Raw genomic sequence first — 13,644 nt, forward strand, 5'->3', positions numbered from 1 at the left:
AATTGCACACGTGGAGGTTTTATAGTTTTTTTTTTTATTTGGTTGTTTATAGAATAAAAAACAAAAAAATACAAATATAAAACCAAATATGGACGTGTAGTATATGCTGAAAAAAAAGCTTTAGAAATACTAATAACGGGGAACAATACGCCGGGAACTTGAGATCCCTAAATTTGGAGTGAGCATTACTGGCAGTGAAGGCATTAATACTGTTGTTTTATTCAGACTGGGGAATTCCATTCATTATCTAAAAATATTGTTATACCTTTTACACAGTAAATCTCCGAATTCTAAACTCCATCATTGTTCCATTTCATTGCACAGTTCAGGACTGCGCCCAACATAGTTTGTAATATTAGATTGATTCATTCCATGATAGTGATAATTCGGGAGCACTGGGCGGCCTGAATTCAAGGTGTCACATTAACAAATCTCTGAGCTCACCTGCGTGCTTCTTAAATGTAGAATTTCTGATGGTGCATGCTGATTGGTTAAAACGGACTGCCTTAGAGGTCGGAAATAGTGGTTGATAGCCATTAACCTCAATACATATTGCACTTAGTTTGCAGCCCAGGCAACTGTGCTCCCTACAGCAGGCATAGGGCCACGACTGTGCAGGCAAACACTGATTTACTGAACCCACTTCATAACAACTTGTATCAAGTGTTCAAGGTATTAATTGGAAAGGCATAAGACGCTTGCAGATACAAGTACTTGCCATCCTGTGCCAGTCACCACCTCTGCCGTCTGCATGTGAAACCTAAACATAGCATTTTCTAATAACAAAAATAATAAAAAGGCAGGGAGGGGGCAGTGTAGATAATAAAATAAAGTCACTATGCATACAATCGCACACCTTAATACTAAAATAATAGACACATAAAAAAAACTAAATAAAAGATACAGATTTGGGCGTTTGCCATTAGTTAAACATAGCACCTTTAACGTGTATTTAAGGGGAATCTAAAAGAACGTAAATTGGGGCTGGTTTGGCGCATTAACTCTTATGCTGTCACATTAACGTGCAGAGACCTATTTTACTGGGGGTTCCTTCTGATGGGTTACATTTAATCAAACATCCAGTAAATTCCTACAGGTACAAACGTTTCTAATGCCTGGCCACAGTTGGTTAACTCTGGGTTAATCTGTCCCCAAGAATTATCGAGAACCGTATAAAACCTAGCGACAGATACTGGACTGCGCACGCTACAGCTTCTTAGATGCCATGAGAACCAGTAACACATTCTGGTGGATAAAACGCCATTTCGCGTTTGTAAACACATCTCTCCGGCACTAACTGGTCCCAATAAAAAATAAAATAACTGACAGAGTTTGGTTTTGTGCAGAGACCCCTCAGATGAGATATATTATCTCTATTCAATATCAAGCATTACTTACAAAGTGTCAATAAAGTGACAATAAGGCAACCAGCAAAGGATCATTCGTCCTAAAGAGGGACCGGTCTAATCTTGTGCAAATAAAATGGGGTCCAGCTACAGCTGAATGGATTTGGTTCTGGTAATGCAATTCACAATACAGCAAGCCAGTCCCAGGGCGTCTGGCATTATCAAATCTCACAATGCATTCTGGGTAAGGCGGTTACACACTGCATACTCAGTAGCAGAAAGCTATTATACAGTAAGTGTCATAATATGGATTCTCAGTGAACAGTGCCACCAATAGGCAATGGAAGGAACTGCTTGGAGATCCCCAGCTGGGTGCCTTATTGTGTGACAAGTCAGGGAGCAGACAGAAACGTGGCTGCATGCCACATGGAAATGATAAGTGATCTAATGGTTTTTGGCAGGGGTTAAAAACCCCCAAAGCCCCTTCCCTCTGGTTGCACCTATGCCCTACAGATTTTAGTTTTCCTTGACATAGATAAAGACAGATTTCCCTGCCGGTCCTATAGGCTAAGTAACGGGGCCTTGTCCTGATGGCCCCGCAGTGCAGGGAATCTGTGCCAACGTTTTAGATGTCCTTGGCACTGCCATGCTTGGATTTCTCCACCGTCTCCTGTTTAAACAAACAAATGACAAAGCAATCAGCACATTAATACACAAATGGAGTTACTGTGTTCACACTACATGTCACGTAATTACGAATGTTCATAGGGAAACCATATGCTGGTTGGCGAGGATCGAACGGCACGGAATACTGCCGTCTATGGAATACAAGGTCAGCAACAAGGTCAACAACGCCAACACACCATCCAAAGAGCAGTGGGTACAAAGAGTAGAACGAACCAGAGAAATAGAGGAAATACACTGGTCATCATTGGGGAAAAGGTATAAATATCTCCGGAGGTGGGAGCCCTGGACAGAGTTCTGGAAACGACCCCCAGGTGAATTGGTTATATAGGCGCCCCTAGACAAGACGATCAGAGACCTAGACAAAATGGCAGATCACGGAACCACCTTATAAAATGACAGTACAAAAAGTTTCAAGGACTACCATTATACCAGGTAGAACCAGGCAGGACCCCGCTGGACCCCCCCCCCCTCCCCCTTTGTTACCCTACTACAACTCCCCTTCTACTGGCAAGTTGCCAACCCTTAGTTGTTCACCTACCCCTTAAACGGTATGAGATAGAGACAGTTACACCAGCCAATTGGGTCTTCACAAGAACTTCTAGCAAAACCAAAGTTGAACCCCGACATACTACTATAGTAGCACTAAGAGAACGATAAAAATATGAGCAATTGCACATAATGTTCTGTGACCCTGATATGTAATATTGGAATGTTCCCTCTTCTCTTCTGTATCCCATATACTTGCCTTTATGAAAATAAAGAAAAACGAAAAAAAAAAAAAAAAAAAAGAACGAATAAATGTTCTTCTATCCTGTGCTTCTTGTTATTCCCACTATTAGTATCATTTTTAGCAATGTAGTTATTTGGCATGTGACTAGGTTGCAGATCCTGTGCCAGAATCTTGCCAGTAATCTGCTTTGTTTGTGTGTTCTAAATGTAACTGGGTGAGAGGTTTCATTAAGTAATAATTGCACACGTGGAGGTTTTATAGTTTTTTTTTTTATTTGGTTGTTTATAGAATAAAAAACAAAAAAATACAAATATAAAACCAAATATGGACGTGTAGTATATGCTGAAAAAAAAGCTTTAGAAATACTAATAACGGGGAACAATACGCCGGGAACTTGAGATCCCTAAATTTGGAGTGAGCATTACTGGCAGTGAAGGCATTAATACTGTTGTTTTATTCAGACTGGGGAATTCCATTCATTATCTAAAAATATTGTTATACCTTTTACACAGTAAATCTCCGAATTCTAAACTCCATCATTGTTCCATTTCATTGCACAGTTCAGGACTGCGCCCAACATAGTTTGTAATATTAGATTGATTCATTCCATGATAGTGATAATTCGGGAGCACTGGGCGGCCTGAATTCAAGGTGTCACATTAACAAATCTCTGAGCTCACCTGCGTGCTTCTTAAATGTAGAATTTCTGATGGTGCATGCTGATTGGTTAAAACGGACTGCCTTAGAGGTCGGAAATAGTGGTTGATAGCCATTAACCTCAATACATATTGCACTTAGTTTGCAGCCCAGGCAACTGTGCTCCCTACAGCAGGCATAGGGCCACGACTGTGCAGGCAAACACTGATTTACTGAACCCACTTCATAACAACTTGTATCAAGTGTTCAAGGTATTAATTGGAAAGGCATAAGACGCTTGCAGATACAAGTACTTGCCATCCTGTGCCAGTCACCACCTCTGCCGTCTGCATGTGAAACCTAAACATAGCATTTTCTAATAACAAAAATAATAAAAAGGCAGGGAGGGGGCAGTGTAGATAATAAAATAAAGTCACTATGCATACAATCGCACACCTTAATACTAAAATAATAGACACATAAAAAAAACTAAATAAAAGATACAGATTTGGGCGTTTGCCATTAGTTAAACATAGCACCTTTAACGTGTATTTAAGGGGAATCTAAAAGAACGTAAATTGGGGCTGGTTTGGCGCATTAACTCTTATGCTGTCACATTAACGTGCAGAGACCTATTTTACTGGGGGTTCTTTCTGATGGGTTACATTTAATCAAACATCCAGTAAATTCCTACAGGTACAAACGTTTCTAATGCCTGGCCACAGTTGGTTAACTCTGGGTTAATCTGTCCCCAAGAATTATCGAGAACCGTATAAAACCTAGCGACAGATACTGGACTGCGCACGCTACAGCTTCTTAGATGCCATGAGAACCAGTAACACATTCTGGTGGATAAAACGCCATTTCGCGTTTGTAAACACATCTCTCCGGCACTAACTGGTCCCAATAAAAAATAAAATAACTGACAGAGTTTGGTTTTGTGCAGAGACCCCTCAGATGAGATATATTATCTCTATTCAATATCAAGCATTACTTACAAAGTGTCAATAAAGTGACAATAAGGCAACCAGCAAAGGATCATTCGTCCTAAAGAGGGACCGGTCTAATCTTGTGCAAATAAAATGGGGTCCAGCTACAGCTGAATGGATTTGGTTCTGGTAATGCAATTCACAATACAGCAAGCCAGTCCCAGGGCGTCTGGCATTATCAAATCTCACAATGCATTCTGGGTAAGGCGGTTACACACTGCATACTCAGTAGCAGAAAGCTATTATACAGTAAGTGTCATAATATGGATTCTCAGTGAACAGTGCCACCAATAGGCAATGGAAGGAACTGCTTGGAGATCCCCAGCTGGGTGCCTTATTGTGTGACAAGTCAGGGAGCAGACAGAAACGTGGCTGCATGCCACATGGAAATGATAAGTGATCTAATGGTTTTTGGCAGGGGTTAAAAACCCCCAAAGCCCCTTCCCTCTGGTTGCACCTATGCCCTACAGATTTTAGTTTTCCTTGACATAGATAAAGACAGATTTCCCTGCCGGTCCTATAGGCTAAGTAACGGGGCCTTGTCCTGATGGCCCCGCAGTGCAGGGAATCTGTGCCAACGTTTTAGATGTCCTTGGCACTGCCATGCTTGGATTTCTCCACCGTCTCCTGTTTAAACAAACAAATGACAAAGCAATCAGCACATTAATACACAAATGGAGTTACTGTGTTCACACTACATGTCACGTAATTACGAATGTTCATAGGGAAACCATATGCTGGTTGGCGAGGATCGAACGGCACGGAATACTGCCGTCTATGGAATACAAGGTCAGCTAAACCTATGGGGTTACCCTAGAGCTCCTACACCCCTCCATTCCCACATACATTACCGGATACAAGGCATTGCTATTCTCTCTCCCAGAGGGGCAGACACAGGAACCCCCACTATGGGTATCAAGGTAAAATCTACGGATCTGATTTCATCTAAGTTTACAAATTTGGTGCTGTTTGTTTTGAATCTGGATGCACACAAATTGTATTCTCATAGCAATTCCAATTACTTGTCAGGTGACACGAATGTAAACAATCTAAATATACTCATTTTGGCCACAATAGCCGAATAGAGCCGGATGGTTATAACGTCACATCTCCTACCTGATGCTTTCTCAGTTCATCCACATATCTGGCCATCTCTTCCTCCGGCTGCATGTCCTTCCCTAGATAGAAATGAGACATTGTTAGAATAACTCACTATATTCACTGATAGCTCACTATATGCACAGATAGCTCACTATATTCACCGATAGCTCACTATATGCACCGTTAGTTCACTATATGCACCGATAGCTCACTATTGTCATAGTCTGATTAGCTCACACTATTCCCAACTCTATAATGCACTAGATAGCTCAATATATTCAAAGGCTCACTATAACTCAGATAATCATCACTATCATTCACTTAATAGATCAGAGTATTCACTGACTCACTAGATAGCTCAGTATATTCACTGACTGTACTTCACTAAGCAGATATATTCACTGACTCATTATACTTCACTAGATAGTTCACTGACACAATATTTCACTAGATAGCTAGCTATATTCACTGACTCACTATATTTTAATAGATAGCTTACTATATTTACTGGCTCAGTAAAGGGTGGCCCATAAGTCCATATATCCTATGTATCCAGTGTTTCTGTGTGCTGGATGGGTAGGGACTTATGGGCCACCCTGTACTGAGCCAGTGAATATAGTGAGCTATCTAGTGAATTATAGTGTAAAATATTCACTGACTCACTATATTTCACTAAATAGCTCACTGTATTCACTGACTCACTATAATTTGCTACATAGTTCACTATCGTCAATGACTGCAGGTTCTCGAGTTTTCAATACATTCTGGCAGCCATCTTGCTATGTTACCTTCACATGCCATGGCGGTGCACACCCAGTTTCCACAGGCACAAACACAGCGGTTACACTGCACCTGGGTCTCTGCGCCATCCTCGTAGGTTTCATCCTCCAAAGCGCACTCTGCGAAAATGAATGGATATAGCACAGTCACAATCAGCATGTGGGGGGCGGTGTTGGGTGGGCTGTACTCATTGCAGCTCTTCACAGAATAAACATTAAACCTGGCACCAACTACAAAATATACAGTGAACCCTGCAGCACCTCCCAGACTACAGATTGAACCCTGCAGATCTCTGTATTATAGACACTAAATCAGACAGCTCCCACTGGACTAGAGATTGAACCCAGCAGATCTCTGTATTATAGACACTAAATCAGACACTCCCATTGGACTAGAGATTGAACCCTGCAGATCTCCGTATTATAGACACTAAATCAGACAGCTCCCATTGGACTAGAGATTGGACCCAGCAGATCTCTGTATTATAGACACTAAATCAGACAGCTCCCACTGGAATAGAGATTGAACTCAGCAGATCTCCGTATTATAGACACTAAATCAGACAGCTCCCATTGGACTAGAGATTGAACCCAGCAGATCTCTATTATAGACACTAAATCAGACAGCTCCCACTGGAATAGAGATTGAACCCAGCAGATCTCCGTATTATAGACACTAAATCAGACAGCTCCCACTGGACTAGAGATTGAACCCAGCAGATCTCCGTATTATAGACACTAAATCAGACAGCTCCCATTGGAATAGAGATTGGACCCAGCAGATCTCCGTATTATAGACACTAAATCAGACAGCTCCCATTGGAATAGAGATTGAACCCTGCAGGTCTCTGTATTATAGACACTAAATCAGACAGCTCCCATTGGACTAGAGATTGGACCCAGCAGATCTCTGTATTATAGACACTAAATCAGACAGCTCCCACTGGAATAGAGATTGGACCCAGCAGATCTCCGTATTATAGACACTAAATCAGACAGCTCCCATTGGAATAGAGATTGGACCCAGCAGATCTCCGTATTATAGACACTAAATCAGACAGCTCCCACTGGAATAGAGATTGGACCCAGCAGATCTCCGTATTATAGACACTAAATCAGACAGCTCCCATTGGAATAGAGATTGAACCCTGCAGGTCTCTGTATTATAGACACTAAATCAAACAGCTCCCACTGGACTAGAGATTGAACCCAGCAGATCTCTGTATTATAGACACTAAATCAGACAGCTCCCACTGGAATAGAGATTGGACCCAGCAGATCTCTGTATTATAGACACTAAATCAGACAGCTCCCACTGGACTAGAGATTGAACCCAGCAGATCTCTGTATTATAGACACTAAATCAGACACTCCCATTGGACTAGAGATTGAACCCTGCAGGTCTCTATAAAAAAACTATGCAAACTGAAGCTCCGTGCACTAATGACTGAACACTGCAACTCTCTGCAGACTAAACAATTTTTTCTGCCACTCTCCAAGTGAATCCTGACACTCTCCATAATGTGTACATTAAATCCTGCAGCTCTCCATAGACTGAATTCTGCAGCTCTCCATAGACTGAATCCTGCAGCTCTCCATAGACTGAATCCTGCAGCTCTCCATAGACTGTACATTGAACCCTGTAGCTCTCTACAGACCAAACCCTGCAGCTCTCCATAGACTGTACACTGAACCCTGCAGCTCTCTATAGACCAAACTCGGAAGCTCTCAATAGACTAAATCCTGCAGCTCTCCATAGACTGAATCCTGCAGCTCTCTATAGACTGAATCCTGCAGCTCTCCATAGACTGAATCCCGTAGCTCTCCATAGACTGTACATTGAACCCTGTAGCTCTCTACAGACAAAACCCTGCAGCTCTCCATAGACTGAATCCTGCAGCTCTCCATAGACTGAATCCCGTAGCTCTCCATAGACTGTACATTGAACCCTGTAGCACTCTACAGACCAAACCCTGCAGCTCTCCATAGACTGTACACTGAACCCTGTAGCTCTCTATAGACCAAACTCGGAAGCTCTCCATAGACTGAATCCTGTAGCTCTCCATAGACTGAATACTGAGCCCTGCAGCTCTCTATAGACCAAACCCGGAAGCTCTCTATAGACTGAATCCTGCAGCTCTCCATAGGCAAAAACCCTGCAGCCCTCTACAGGCGTACACTGAACCCTGCAGCTCTCCATAGATTATACACTAAACCATGCAGATCTCAACAGACTAAAAACATTACTCTGCTACTCTCCATAAACTGTACACTGAACCCTGCAGCTCTCTATAGACTGAACTCTGCATCTCTCCATAGATTGTACATTGAACCCTGCAGCTCTCTATAGACTGAACTCTGCATCTCTCCATAGATTGTACATTAGACTCTGCAGCTCTCTATAGACTGAACTCTCTATTATTAGTTTATTATTTATATAGCACCAGCAAATTCCGTAGCACTTAGACTGAACTCTGCCACTCTCATAGATTGTATATTGAACCCTGTAGCTCTCTACAGACTGAACTCTGCCACTCTCCATAGACTGTACATTAAACCGTACAGCTCTGCATAGACCAAACCGTGCAGCTCTCCATAGACTGCACACTGAACCCTGCAGCACTCTACAGACCAAACCTTGCAGCTCTTTATTGAACCCTGCAGCACCCTATAGACCGAACCCTGTAGCTCTCTACAGACTGAACTCTGCCACTCTCATAGATTGTACACTGAACCCTATAGCTCTCTATAGACCAAATCCGGAAGCTCTCCATAGATTGTACACTGAACCCCATAGCGCTCTATAGACTGAACTCTGCCACTCTCCACAGATTGTACATTAGACCCTGCAGCACTCTATAGACTGAACTCTGCCACTCTCCACAGATTTTACATTAGACCCTGCAGCTCTCTATAGACTGAACTCTGCCACTCTCCATAGATTGCACATTAGACCCTGCAGCACTCTATAGACTGAACTCTGCCACTCTCCACAGATTTTACATTAGACCCTGCAGCTCTCTATAGACTGAACTCTGCCACTCTCCATAGATTGCACATTAGACCCTGCAGCACTCTATAGACTGAACTCTGCCACTCTCCACAGATTGCACATTAGACCCTGCAGCACTCTATAGACTGAACTCTGCCACCCTCCACAGATTTTACATTAGACCCTGCAGCACTCTATAGACTGAACTCTGCCACTCTCCATAGATTGCACATTAGACCCTGCAGCACTCTATAGACTGAACTCTGCCACTCTCCATAGATTTTACATTAGACCCTGCAGCACTCTATAGACTGAACTCTGCCACTCTCCATAGATTGTACATTAGACCCTGCAGCACTCTATAGACTGAACTCTGCCACTCTCCATAGATTGCACATTAGACCCTGCAGCACTCTATAGACTGAACTCTGCCACTCTCCATAGATTGCACATTAGACCCTGCAGCACTCTATAGACTGAACCCTGCCACTCTCCATAGATTGTACATTAGACCCTGCAGCACTCTATAGACTGAACTCTGCCACTCTCCATAGATTGCACATTAGACCCTGCAGCACTCTATAGACTGAACTCTGCCACTCTCCACAGATTGTACATTAGACCCTGCAGCACTCTATAGACTGAACTCTGCCACTCTCCATAGATTGCACATTAGACCCTGCAGCACTCTATAGACTGAACTCTGCCACCCTCCACAGATTTTACATTAGACCCTGCAGCACTCTATAGACTGAACTCTGCCACTCTCCATAGATTGCACATTAGACCCTGCAGCACTCTATAGACTGAACTCTGCCACTCTCCACAGATTGCACATTAGACCCTGCAGCACTCTATAGACTGAACTCTGCCACCCTCCACAGATTTTACATTAGACCCTGCAGCACTCTATAGACTGAACTCTGCCACTCTCCATAGATTGCACATTAGACCCTGCAGCACTCTATAGACTGAACTCTGCCACTCTCCATAGATTTTACATTAGACCCTGCAGCACTCTATAGACTGAACTCTGCCACTCTCCATAGATTGCACATTAGACCCTGCAGCACTCTATAGACTGAACTCTGCCACTCTCCATAGATTGCACATTAGACCCTGCAGCACTCTATAGACTGAACTCTGCCACTCTCCATAGATTGCACATTAGACCCTGCAGCACTCTATAGACTGAACTCTGCCACTCTCCACAGATTGCACATTAGACCCTGCAGCACTCTATAGACTGAACTCTGCCACCCTCCACAGATTTTACATTAGACCCTGCAGCACTCTATAGACTGAACTCTGCCACTCTCCATAGATTGCACATTAGACCCTGCAGCACTCTATAGACTGAACTCTGCCACTCTCCATAGATTTTACATTAGACCCTGCAGCACTCTATAGACTGAACTCTGCCACTCTCCATAGATTGTACATTAGACCCTGCAGCACTCTATAGACTGAACTCTGCCACTCTCCATAGATTTTACATTAGACCCTGCAGCACTCTATAGACTGAACTCTGCCACTCTCCATAGATTGCACATTAGACCCTGCAGCACTCTATAGACTGAACAGTGCCACTCTCCATAGATTGTACATTAGACCCTGCAGCACTCTATAGACTGAACTCTGCCACTCTCCATAGATTGCACATTAGACCCTGCAGCACTCTATAGACTGAACTCTGCCACTCTCCATAGATTGCACATTGCACCCGGCAGCTCTTCGTACAGTAACTCCCCCTTGTTCGGTGTCACAATGAATTTTAAAATGTTACACTATGTAGAAGTACATTTCACAATACATACTTTTCTCAGGAGGGTTGAAGTCAGGGTTCAGGCACTTAACAAACTCATTGAAGTTCAGTTTCCAATCTGCATTCTCATCGGACAGTTCAATAAGAGCCTCAACACACAGACCCCTGAAGGAAGAAGAGAGGGGGATTCTATTATTGGGAAGATCGAGGAAGGAAGACAGAGGTCCAGAATCTACCGTTAGAGGAACTGAGAAACTGAGAGGGGAAAATAATGGGCTCACTATAAGAACTATTAAATGATATACACAAGCGCAATGACACTATATAGAGGTAACATCCAGTGATCAATATCAGCAGCTGCACAGATGAATCATATTATAGTATTTTATGGTCGTTGTGTTTAGATGGATTTGCTGATAAATCGCTTGCAGTAGTTAGATGGTGAAATGACTGCATGAAAATAATGCAGAGGACACAAACGGGGAAGAATACCAAAAACATTTAAAGTGGTAGAGCCCCTGTGTTAGTAATCTATACCAGGCCTTGACAGTTAGATCTATAGTGGAAAATGGAAGGGTTTTATTAGGCAGAGCACAGTACTAGCAATCCAGTGTTCGACCAATTGGACAGCTCAGCCTACCGCAGGATCTTGTTGGTTTCCTCGTCCTTGAAAGTTGTGATGTTGATGGCCGTCTGGTTTTGTTCCAGGAATTTGAGGAATTCAGAGGAGTCGAGACGGGAGTCGCCATCATCGTAACTCTGAGACAAAATTAGAGAGGCTTTAATAATGACAGGATAATAATGTATCCTCACTGTCCCCACTGAGCTGTGGCACTCCCTCCTAACTCAAACATGACCTGTGCACCTCATGCCAAGCTGGAAAGGGGGGAAATTGCCCCACATCTCTAGTATATCAGGGTTGTGGGCCACAGCCTCACACCATTCTTCTGAAAATTCAAATAATAAGAGCCAGTAATATAAGAATGAGACGGCAGGAATATAAGAATGAGACGGCAGGAATATAAGAATGAGGCGGCAGGCAGGAATATAAGAATGAGGCGGCAGGAATATAAGAATGAGGAGGCAGGAATATAAGAATGAGGCGGCAGGAATATAAGAATGAGACGGCAGGAATATAAGAATGAGGCGGCAGGAATATAAGAATGAGGTGGCAGACAGGAATATAAGAATGAGGCGGCAGGAATATAAGAATGAGGTGGCAGACAGGAATATAAGAATGAGACGGCAGGAATATAAGAATGAGGAGGCAGGAATAACGGAATGAGGCTGTCACGTATCCTTTGTATCCATGTGGCAAAAACAGAGATAATTACCTTCCGAAGATCGAGGGTAGTACCGCTTGGCGGTATTCTGCCATGATGCCCAACGTGTGCGGTATGTCGGTGCACGCCAGCCACTGCGGACCCACGCAATTATATAGCCCCACGTCCGTCCACGGTAAAGACGATGTTGACGCGCGGGTGACGTCACGCAAAAGATGCACAAACACGTTTTGGGGTCAAGGGTTAGGTACAGCCAATCGGATCTCCAAGAGGGTTATTTAAACTCACTTATTCCTTAGCTCATTGCCCTTCGTGGTTTCCCTTAGATGATTATCCGAGAGTGTGTTCCTGATCGTGTTTTCTTTTTCCTGGTTTTTGACTTTAGCTTTGTTTTGACTTTCCTGATATATGGTACCCTTGACTTTTGTCTTTTCCTTATCGCTGTGTCTCGTTCTGTGTCCCTGACCTCGGCTAGTTTTCTGACTATTCTCGGGTACGTTAAGTCCGAACATTCTAAGGCCCAGTAAGACGTTACCCTTAGTTCTAGGGTGTGATACTGTTCTGCGTGCTGGATCAATATAATCCTGACATTACGATAGAGCCATGAGCTAAGGAATAAGTGAGTTTAATTAACCCTCTTGCAGATACGATTGGCTGTACCTAGCCCTTGACCCTAAAATGTGTGTGTGCGTCTTTTGCGTGATGTCACCCGCACGTCGACTTTACTGTTGACAGACGTAGGGCTATATAATTGCGTGGGTCATGTGACATGCCGCACAAGTCAAGCATCATGGCAGAAGACCGCCGAGCGGCACTCCCCTCGATCTTCGGAAGGTAATTATCTCAGTTTTGCCACATGGATACGAAGGATATGTGACAGAGTCTGATTTGGTGCAAGAGTGTTGGATGTAAACCTAGTGAACCCCTTAAGGACACAGTTTCAAAAGCTTGTCTTACCCTTAAGGACACAAGTCATTTTTGCAATTTTTATTGTTTGTGTTCAAACGCAATTTGCATCACTGTCATTTATTGCACCAACACATATTACATACCGTTTTTTAGAGGGCAAAAAAGAAGGCTTTAGTTTGATGTCCATATATATACATAGATATATTCTCATTAACTATAAAACAAAAATGCAAAAAAATAGGGGGTGGGGGACGGACAAAAAACGTATTTCCCAGTTTTGGCAATAATAGCGTGTGCATAATATGTCCAGCTCAGGAAAAGTAATTCAAAATAAATTCATTGATGTGTCTTGATTTATAGAGTACATCATATGTGTAGGATTTCAGCTTATTTTGAAAGTTACAGGACACAAAATACAAGGACTAAA

The 13,644-nt window shown here is 43.0% G+C and overlaps 1 protein-coding gene across 1 annotated transcript in view; it reads right to left on the minus strand.

Annotated features, from left to right (window-relative positions):
- Positions 1-3,018: 3,018 nt before the first annotated feature.
- Positions 3,019-13,644, minus strand: part of FSTL1 (follistatin like 1) — a 62,096-nt gene continuing 51,470 nt past the window's right edge. Inside the window, exons 7-11 of the mRNA XM_063446117.1 lie at positions 11,666-11,784; positions 11,078-11,190; positions 6,278-6,388; positions 5,505-5,566; positions 3,019-5,015 (exon numbers count right to left, since the gene is read on the minus strand). Of these exons, the coding sequence (XP_063302187.1) occupies positions 4,971-5,015; positions 5,505-5,566; positions 6,278-6,388; positions 11,078-11,190; positions 11,666-11,784 (450 nt within the window). The 3' untranslated portion in view covers positions 3,019-4,970. The remainder of the gene's footprint in view (positions 5,016-5,504; positions 5,567-6,277; positions 6,389-11,077; positions 11,191-11,665; positions 11,785-13,644) is intronic.

The sequence above is a fragment of the Pelobates fuscus genome, chromosome 1 (assembly GCF_036172605.1).
Source record: "Pelobates fuscus isolate aPelFus1 chromosome 1, aPelFus1.pri, whole genome shotgun sequence".
In the NCBI taxonomy this organism is placed as follows: domain Eukaryota; kingdom Metazoa; phylum Chordata; class Amphibia; order Anura; family Pelobatidae; genus Pelobates; species Pelobates fuscus.